At 39.8% G+C, this 10,397-nt stretch overlaps 1 protein-coding gene across 1 annotated transcript; it reads right to left on the bottom strand.

The window, feature by feature from the left end:
* Positions 1-1,881: 1,881 nt before the first annotated feature.
* On the bottom strand, positions 1,882-3,303 carry LOC126383867 (extracellular matrix protein 1-like). The gene is made up of 3 exons (XM_050034593.1): positions 2,849-3,303; positions 2,506-2,750; positions 1,882-2,100 (listed from the first exon to the last, which is right to left on the bottom strand). Exons 1-3 carry the CDS (start codon positions 2,919-2,921, stop codon positions 1,897-1,899), a joined length of 522 nt encoding a protein of 173 aa, XP_049890550.1. The 5' UTR covers positions 2,922-3,303; the 3' UTR covers positions 1,882-1,896.
* Between the last annotated feature and the right edge of the window lie 7,094 nt (positions 3,304-10,397).

The raw sequence follows: 10,397 nt of genomic DNA, 5'->3' as shown, positions 1-10,397 counted from the left end.
ATGTATACTCAGGTAAACAACTGTACCACAAAACAGCAGTGACAGAAGTATGATTAGCATTTGAGTAAATAATAGTAACATTATCACAATGTAAACATACTGTATTAAAATTCCTGCATTCAAAATGTTATTTATGTTAATGTACAGAGGCATTGGCAGCCAAATCAACCATTATCAAATGTGAAAATACTCATTATGCAGGAGAATGGCTCCCATCACTATTAAATTAGTATAGATTTATTATTGTATTATAGTTATTGATGTATTAACACATGTGCAGCATGTTTTTCAATTAGCATTTGGTCGAAGCAGAGTTAATTCTGCCTTCTTTATGTGCTTTATGGAGTATAATCTGTAACAAAGTATATTTCACAAGTTTATCATAAACTACATTTTACTACAGTAAATTCCTGTCACATTCTGTGCATTCATGCAACTTACTGTTATTATTGTTGTTGTTATTATTATTATCATATACATACATATAAATGTATTATATGTATCAGTTTTTCAAAGACTGCTCTTGAAAATGTTGTACATATGACAATAAATGACACTGAGGTATTTGACTATGTATTTATAACCTTTTAACTAGTAACTAAACCTGTTAAATAAATGCGGTGGAGTAAAAAGTACCATATTTGCTTCTAAAATATAGTTAGGTAGATGAGGTGTGGAGATACCTAGGTAAATTACAACTCCCTTAAATTGTACTTAGGTAGACTAAATGTTCTTAAATGTGCTCCACAGCTGCAAAACAGTACCTCTGTAAATGCAGCGTCTTGATACTCTGCACATTTTGAACTCATTTCAAAATTTTCATACTGATGGTTTTTTGACCTCTTTAATAGAAAGTGTGCTTTTAGTACAGAGCATTTGATAACATGTTATTTTTGACCTCAAATGTTTCTCTTTCAGCTTGATTTAAACATGGTATTTATAAATATTTTTGATTGGAGTGTTTCTAATGATTTATATTTTAAATGTTTAAATGTTTCTTTTATTTTGAAGCCAGACAGGAAATGTACCGGTCATTCTGTGGTTGTTGTGGTCAGCTCCATAGACATATATACGTATATACGTCTATGGTCAGCTCACTGACTATGAAAAATGTACGTGTAGGCCTACAATATAACATGTCTCAATCAAACATTGCTAGGATTTTTTTTTAAATGTTTTGTGTGACTTTTATTTCACTTTGTAATGCAGGCTGTGCAGCACACTCAACTTTTCCTACTGATCACTGATCTGTAAATGTCGCGCACCCAACTATTACAGCCAATAGCGACCCCCGGTGGACACTTGTTTTATTACACGTGTGAACTATGTATTGCAAGACCTGCAGAACTTGTTTCAAACTCAACATTTTTGGAAGCTGCCAACATGCTGTTTCTCCAAAGGTATGTCAAGTTCACTAAAAGTTGTTTGTTAAGTAACAAAAAAAAAGCATGTGAGAACATTTATGTCTTTTTTCAGTCCTTTATTTTTCTAAGACAAAATATTACAGTACGTGTCAGAAACTGTGTAATTCATGTAGGGTACAACTTGTGAATTGAACTGTGAACATTTGTGGCAAAGTGCAATTAAAAAATATGTTTCCTGTTGTTGTGACAAAGCTTGGTTAAAATACAAAGCTGTCAAAATAATAACCAACCTCAGCTGTTATTATCCTGACTCAGCATAAGCCCAACCAGCATGCCCGGCCCACAAAGACCTACAGGACACATGGCATTATTAGCTCAGCATTATCTTGTACATTTTGTGATGCCGGTTCGAGCACATTTACTTAATCTCGCTCTCAAAGCTACACAAAAATAATACTTTTATCACCTACAGATACTTTAACCTGTACATTTTAGTTATACACTGTCTATGTTGATATTTCTTTTTCCACTTTTAGCAAGTATTTGGGTTGAAGATGAATCCTGGCTCATCTGGAACTGCGGGTGCAGTGTAGCCTGGTGTTGCCTCATAGTTTGGGTTTGGCAGCTCGCTGTCGAAGCACCTCCACCGTGCATCTCCTCTGTCCGCACAGCACACATATGGAAGAGTCATGGTGGAATATTCCTCCACACAGAACTGGGACAGGGCTTGTTTCCACTGTAAGAAACAAGACAAAGTTGTAATTCATCTCCCTATTAGTGAGAGTCAGAGAAACACACACTTCACCCTCACAAATTCTTATCTTAAAGGCATACCTATTTTAAAGTACCAGTTCTGTATTTGTGCTATTTGTAGAAGGTAAACACATGTACAAAATATGTTTGTATTTGCTGTTTCTTGAGGGTGGTAGCAACCGTTTATGAGATTATAATTGGATTATGCTGTATACTCTACTTGGATATATGGAATATAGCAGCATACCTCCTGAAACTGATGTATTTAGCTTGAGCAGTTTGGCTTCCTCGCCTTAAGTGATCACTTTATTATCAATAAATTCACTTTATTATCAATAATAACAGCGTACACACAGACACACAGACACAAACACAGGCAGAGACTTACAGCTTGTTGGGCGCAGCAGAGGATCTGGTTGCTCTGCCCACTGCAGCACTGACTGTACCACGACTCCAGACGGTTGATGGCATTTCCACGGCGGCGGAAGTGACTGACCCTGGAGTTCGGGAAGAAGCTGGGAGGGTATCTGGGACGACCCTGACCTTGATTGCAGATGGCAGCGAGGTTCTGAGCAGTGGGACAGGCAGGTGGGAAAGGCACGTCAGGCTCATTGAGGGAGTTTCTTCTGGTCTCTGTGGGAAAAGAATACAAAGCAACACAGAGGTTTACAGCACTGTGATCTGAAGGGTAAATAAAGTATGAATGCTGAAAGAATTTAAGAGGACATTACCTCCCACATCTGCGCCATGAAGAGTCAGCAGTGCAGTTATCCAAAATCCTGCGAAGCCTCCAGTCGAGATCATAGCTGTATGGTTGTTTAGCAGGAGCTTCAATTTAGGAATTTCTCTCCAAAAAGTTGCTCAAAGATATTGTGGCTGAATTTGCAAGCAGCTTATATGAGGCGAGGGGAGTGAGTCTGTGGGCGTGAAATGCTTGGAAGTGTGGGTGGAAGGGGTGAGGGGAAGTGGTGGTGGTGTGGGGGGTATCATAATGTCGGGAGCTGGCAAGATAAAAACAAAATGAGTTTGAACTTTGGTGATATCTGCTGATGCATGCAACATGCGATATAATGTGGTCTCAGAAGTCTGCATTCAAAGGGGAAAGAATGAATACAAGTCATGATGATTCATGTTCTAATAGACCTTTTTCGTCATCAGAGGAGAAGCACAGGTATACACTGAAGTATATAAACGAACAACTAAAATTTAAATAAATGAAAAAAATAGGGGGGCTAAGTGTGTTGCTTTAGGTTTGTTGTGGACAGTCAGGTTTGTTGTGGACAATGGAGGGGGACCAGGTCTTTTTAAAGTCACCCGACTTGTCCTTCAGAGCAAACCTAATTCTTTTCAAATGGGGAGTATCAGAGAAGTCATTAGCTTTGGGGATTTCTACTATTTTTCAATGCTGGGGCAGAACTTTCTTTGCTGTTATAAGACCATAGACGATAGCATTCTTTGAAGGAGCTCTACACAATATTAAGAACGGATCTATGGCCCTGTTTTTACCTGGCATGGAAATGAGTCTTTGGTGATCCGATCACAAGTGGACATCACTAAATACAAGTGTTAGCAACCACCAAGACGCATTGTGATCTTATTGCTGAAACCACTTGCCAAGATGATCTGGGATGCATTTGCATCCTGATGCGTACCTGACAAGTGCTACATCATCCATGCAGGACGTAGTGGTTGTTTTGGCGACAGCGTGCTGACCATCTTTAACGTGGCCATTTTACGACGAGTTGGACAAAGTCTTGTGTGACGTCCATTGTTTTGTCCTATGTAAGCAGTCGTGTTGAATTCTGCTGACAGTGATATCTCCGACACAACTACAAATGTGACTAGTGAGCATGCAAGAGTGTGGAAGTAATAACTCTTTATGGGGCACTTTGAGCTTCAAGCGTAAGGGATGTAGGCAGTAAAGACACCACAACACAAATGGCCAACTGGAGATGTATGCTAGACACAGGTGTAGACGCCGATGTGTCTCAGCTGTCCACTTATGTTCGGGTCACTGACACATATACTAATACCAGGTTTATATCAAGCACAAACTGGAGATGGACTCACTAAGCAGACTCACAGACTCAGATGAAAGTGCAGGGTTTTCAATCAGGCAAAGGTCGGTACATGGGTAGTCAGTCACACAGGCAAAGTTATCCAAAAACGAAAGGCAAAAAGGGTGGTCCCAAGCAAAAACAATCAAAAACACACAGAGGGAACACTAGGGAAAAGCTAGAACTCTGACTCAAGGGTACAGACGATCTGGCAACAAACAGGGGGAAGACGGGGACTTAAATAAACTAAGACAAGAGAGACAATGAGACACAGGTGAAACATATTAGGGTGGGGCAAGGAATCACAAAGGAGGGAAACTTGACAGGACATAGGATCTGAAATGAGATGAGACAATGGTAACCAAACTAAAAGAGGAAACACAGGGATGACAAATGAACATGAATCTAGGTAACTTGACAGGTCATGACAGTTTAGACGTACTCTTAGACTCCAACCATGATTCAGGGGTTGTCTGTGCATGGCTCTCAAAATAAAGGTGGCTGAGTTGGCAGCTAGCAGCTAACAGTGCAAACAGTGCTAACAATGACGTAAGCGCTGATAGAGCTAATGTTGTTATCATGGTGGGGGGTAATCGGAAGGTGGGCACTACACTTCCACAATAACACAACATCAGTGGTAACCGCCATATGAGTGCAGTACAGAGTGGTGACCATTAGCTAGCCAGTGGGATAGACACACGGAGACTCACATGCACCAACTTGCACACGGCCAAACCGGCTACCACATCAACAAACAGAGAAGCTCAGATTACAGATTGCAGCACACACAAAGCAAACGTGACTTCATCCTCCATCAGGTCACCATTACTTCACTATATCTTTAGCAAATAGCTGTTTGCAATTGTATCGGCATATAAAACTCCTTTAATGTGTTCAGTGCCTCTGTTGTACCATGGATGAACAGTTTGGGGTCAGGATTAGACCAACCACTTCGGAGAAGATGCTGAAAATGTCCAATTATTTAGTCAGCTTTGGAGAGCTGGACGATCCATGTCCAGATGTTTCGAGATATCTCCCCATTCACCTTTTTTTCTCGATGATGCCATGATGGCACAGACTGGCACGTTTATCAGAACAATTTTTTCCCAAAACTCAGCAGACTTCATACGGTAAACTCCCTCAACCCCTGCTTTCAAAAACTGTCTGAGTGTGCTCTCTGTTATCAAAAGATGGTTCACACTCACCAAAACGCGCTGAACATCTCATGTTGTTATCTGCAAACGGCGTTTGACTTGCTACATGTGAGAGGAGTGAAGGATTCCCTCCCTTAAAATCAGTGAATCACTTTAATTGCTTTTTCACTCCCTTAAATTCAAACAACTCTCACATGCTTATTCCTGCTGTCTGCATTGTGCTGTCAAAGAAGTGTTGATTGATTGAATCACTAGAGTTTTTTCCAGCTAATATTAGAAGCAATTTTTATCTTTGTTTAATATGTATTATAAATTAATTTCGACAGCATGAATAAGTGTCCATCAGTATTTGATTGGTCTGTTTTGTGTTTAAGGCGTTTGTTGGGGTGTGTCCTCAGATATGACCATTCAACACCCTTAACATGTGCACTCTTATCACTCTTATCACTAGGGCAATCTGCAACTTCCAAATAGTGACTCATTTACTTTTCCATATACTATATAAGTGTTATTCTACTGTCACTTGAGTTTCCTTTGTTATTTGTTTTTGGTCCTTGGAGATAGAGACTCTTTTTCCACTCACACAAGGACGTATTCAATTTTTATGAACCATTTTGTGCCTTTTCTGCATCAATTTATGGTGTAAACATCTTCAATTCTGTCAAAATAAAGGTCCTCTGTTAATTGTCATGTTGTGGGGAACAAATGCACATGTTCTAAATATTAAGAAAGACATGTCAGCTGAGTCCCTCTTGAAATCTACACCTATGCAGTCACATATTTCTTACTATCTTTCTTTTGCACTTAAATGTTTTATATATGGATGGAAAAATCCAGTCCCACACAGGGCCTAATAACATTACATCACCTGAAGTTCACATTTATCATCCACCTATGTTAAATATATAGGTGATGTAACAAACATGCTTTATGGTCAGGTGAGAAGCAAACACGTGTCTTCCATCCATTCTCCCATCCCTTTCTCTTATAAAACTCTTTAAACAGGATCCTGACAAGCTGTCATCTAACTGGTGATAGATGTGCACATGCATAGAGAAAATTTTGCCATGTGATCAGTCGGTTGGTGACTTGGCATCCGTGGAGGCAGCGTGACACCTTCTCTCTGATTGGCTTTCTCTGCATCACCAAGACAAATAAAAGGCAATCAATCCAGATGCCATTTATCCAGATTCCCCGGTCGTCTGATTCAGGTAAGTTAGATTTGCAAATATCACAACTACACATTCTAATGAGACCTGCATTGACATAGGGATTACTATCATGTCTTTTTATTGCTTTTATTCTTTTTATTTGTATTTATTTCATTAGTTTTGTCTTGCTTTGTTTGGCCTTAGTGCTTGGCTTTCCGTTGTTTTCTTGCCTTGTAATTATCCTGCATTTGCACTCTGTGAACCCTGTTTTAAAGTTCTTCTTGTTATTTTTATTGAATTAAAATATATAAAATCTTTGTATGGTAAATATGTCTTTAACAGCTTACAGTAGTTATTTTCAGCAGCTTAGAGGCAAAATTGTTGGAGGCAAACTTGCTGCAAGAATTTGTTAAGTTTTTCTGAATATTGGGGGTGGGGTTTGGAACTTGTAGAAAAAACTAATTGTGGTCCCCGTGATTTTTCTAAATAATTCCAAGTTTACTGGTTGATAGCCATCATTTTGTATATGTTTTTTCCAAATGTAGATAAGTTTTGAGAATTCCAAAATGCGATAAGACAAAAAAACATGGGTGGAAACTTTCTACTTGTCTCAAAAAGTAGTTTTTGTGTGTCCTGTTGTCTCATTATTACTAATGGATGCTTAATTTGGGCAATGTGCTTGCATTATTTTAGATTTAACAATGAAAGGGGTGATTTACTGTCTGGTGGGTCTACTGATGGGTGGTAAGTCAACAAAAGAAGGCAACTTATTCCTTTATTTCTCCTTAAACTTTGGAAGCTGTCAGAACAATATTTTACAGCATTGGACAGTGATGGAAAGTATCTACGTTCATTTACTCAAGTACTGTACCTAAGTACAATTTGAGGTCAATTTGGAGTCTCTAATGCGGCTGTTAATCATGTCAATCCCTGCTCCTGAACTTTGGTCAAGCTGTCGAACTAGGCAGCACTGTTCAAATATGAATCAATATTCTGTTACTGCATTGCCTATTTCTCACCTCAAATGTTTTCAGAAACACATTTTAGTGTACTGTTTAGCTGTAAAATGAGAAAGTTTGTTACCAGGCCACCATTGTGCCAACTTTTGTGACCCGGCTAATTTTTGCCCCACAGATTATCTGTCTTGTTTAGTGCTGTGTGAATATAGTGACAGTTTCAGCAAATATGAAACAAAGTGATTTTTTTTTTTTTTTTAATTAAAGTTAACAACTACGGCTTTAAAGTGGTTTACAAATGATTGATCAATAATTAGAATCCAATAATGTAATGTGCATCATTCTGAAAATGGCCATTCTACATAATGAGTACTTTGGGTACTTAAAGTGTATTTTTATGTTAATACTTTTGTGCTATTTTTAAGTAAAATTCTAAATACATAATTTTTTTTCTTGTAACAGTATATTTTTATAATGCAGTATTGCTACTCAACTAAAAGTAAAAGTAGTAAAATATCAGAGTTCTTCCTCTATTACTGACATTAGGTGATCAACAGATACTTTTCAATTTTTCATACCTTACTTTATTCATCTTTGTGATCCTTCCAGGACTCTGCTCTGCTTCACCAGCAGGAACAGAGTTTGCCACATCTTTCATGCAAAACCTCGGGAATAATGGTAAGGATACTCATTTCTTGGTTGAGGTTGCAGCCCTGCCCTCTTCAAAAGGCAGTACCAAGGTCAAGGTGTCTGCTGTGGGCGAGGTCTATGAGAAAGAAATCAATCCTGGTAAGAGCGTCTCCTTCAAGCTACCCGACAGTGTAGAGATGAAAGGCAGTAGAAAGTCCCGTCAAGCTGTGTTGATCGAGGCTAGCCAAGATGTCACTGTGATGTCTCTCAACTTTAAGCAATTCACTGCAGACACCTCTGTGATTTACCCAGTGAAGGACTGGGGGACTGACTACTACATATTCACTCCTTCCAGCACTCAGACAGATTCCTTTAAAGAATTTTCTATCACCAACCACAAGGAGCCAAACTCTGTCGAGATTCACCTGCAGGGCTCTGTCAGGTTCCAAGGCAGATATTACAGGAGAGGAAGCACGATGACTCTTAAGCTAGATGCGTTTGAGACTGTTCAGATTCAGAGTCTGGATAACCTGAGAGGTACACATGTAGTTTCACGCCTTCCTGTTGCCGTCTCCTCGGGACACAGCTGTGTTCAGAAGTTCACCTCCTGCAACCACGTCTACGAACAACTTCTTCCTGTAAACAGCTGGGGGAAAGAATTCATCATCGCACCCCTGCCTTATCGTGACATCTTCTCCTCTTCATATGACAGTTTTTTCATCCAAGCATCTCAGCGCACCAACATAACTGTGCATTCTGATGGAAAGGTCCAGAAATACTCTATGTTTGGTGGACAATTTCTTGAGCTCTACTCTTACTGGCCACATGCTATGTATTTGACGTCTGACAAGGGAATCCAGGTCCTGTTTGAATTCAACGGGGGTCCTGATGGTGAACTAGAGTATGTTGATCCCTTCCTGATGACTATACTGCCCACAAGTCATTTCAGCACTTCCTACTCCCTGGAGGGACAGGGTGATTTCTACAACAATATCATAGTTGTGGCTCGGAACAAAGACCTGAATGGCATCAAAATTGACCCCAAGCCCCGGTCTGTTAACTTCAACTGGCAAAAAATAGATGGGACCGATTTCTCCTGGGCTGAGATGTACTATAGCACTGGGGCATCTTCCAACCAGATATCTCACCCCACGTCTCCATTTGGAGTCTACAGTTTTGGTGTTGCTTATGCTAATGGTTATGGATCTCCTGCAGCTGCTGACCCAGCAGGTAGGTTTGAGAACTGCAATATAATCACACAACATAATGTCATAGTGTCAAGTGTACACACTGTATCCTCATACAACGATTCATACAAATTAGCACCCACCAAATTAGTGCCCCTGCTGGTTAGGTTAGGTTTAGGAAAAGAATCATGGTTGGCTGTCGTCACGTTACATACTAAACATAAAGTTACATATTTAAAGGTGTAAGATTGATGGGGATTTAGTGGCATCTAATGGTGAGGATTACACATTGCAAACAGCTAAAACTTCTCCCATTTAGAATTCTTTTAGCATTCATTGTTCAGGAGGTTTCAACTCAGAGTCGAATTATCTGCAGACATCTCTTCCTCTCCAAAACAAACAGAGCAGGTGATTAAAATTGGTAAATTCAGTGTTTCTCCAACACTGTTCGGCCAGTTCGAGATGAGCTCCTGCTAATGTGTGTCCCCCTTTTTTTCTAATCCAGATGTGCAGGAGACTTTTACAGGGAGCTGAATTATCTGCAGAGGTCTAGTCCTCTTCAAATCAAATGGACGAGTAATTTAAACCAGTAAAAACACTGATTAAAGCAGTTTCACGTTACAAATCAGTGTTTCTCTGTCACAGTTTGGCTTGTCAGGAAAAGGCCACTAGCCCAGCACCAGCTAACGTGTGTCCACCTTCTTCCTCTGATAACTTAAAGGAGCTATATGTAAGAAATATAAAGCAAATAGTCATAAAATCCTCCTAATATGTCACAGAGACTAAGAAATAATGTTCATATAACATACTGATCTCACCGACAACAATAGTACAGCCAGAATATTCGCATTTAAAAAAATATTTTACGGTCCGCAAATCATGTTTATGTTTTGAATTTGACCTGTTGCGCCACCCACCGCCGTCTACCAGTCACACAGTCAATAGAGTCTCAGCATCAGTTACAACTGAGCTACAGCAGCACGGCAAGCAGCTTTAGCAGTGTCCCAGTACATAGCATTAGCAGCCGGCTTCTCCTCAGCTGTATCCCGGAAGCAGCGTTAGCAGCAGAGAAGCCGGCCTTGAGACAAATCAGTCTCCAGCGTGCCGCTGTCCAGCAACCTCGAATCTGTAGGGGAGGGGGGGAT

This window comes from Epinephelus moara, chromosome 22, assembly GCF_006386435.1.
Source record: "Epinephelus moara isolate mb chromosome 22, YSFRI_EMoa_1.0, whole genome shotgun sequence".
NCBI lineage: Eukaryota > Metazoa > Chordata > Actinopteri > Perciformes > Serranidae > Epinephelus > Epinephelus moara.
This window is presented reverse-complemented; position numbering and strand designations above follow the sequence as displayed.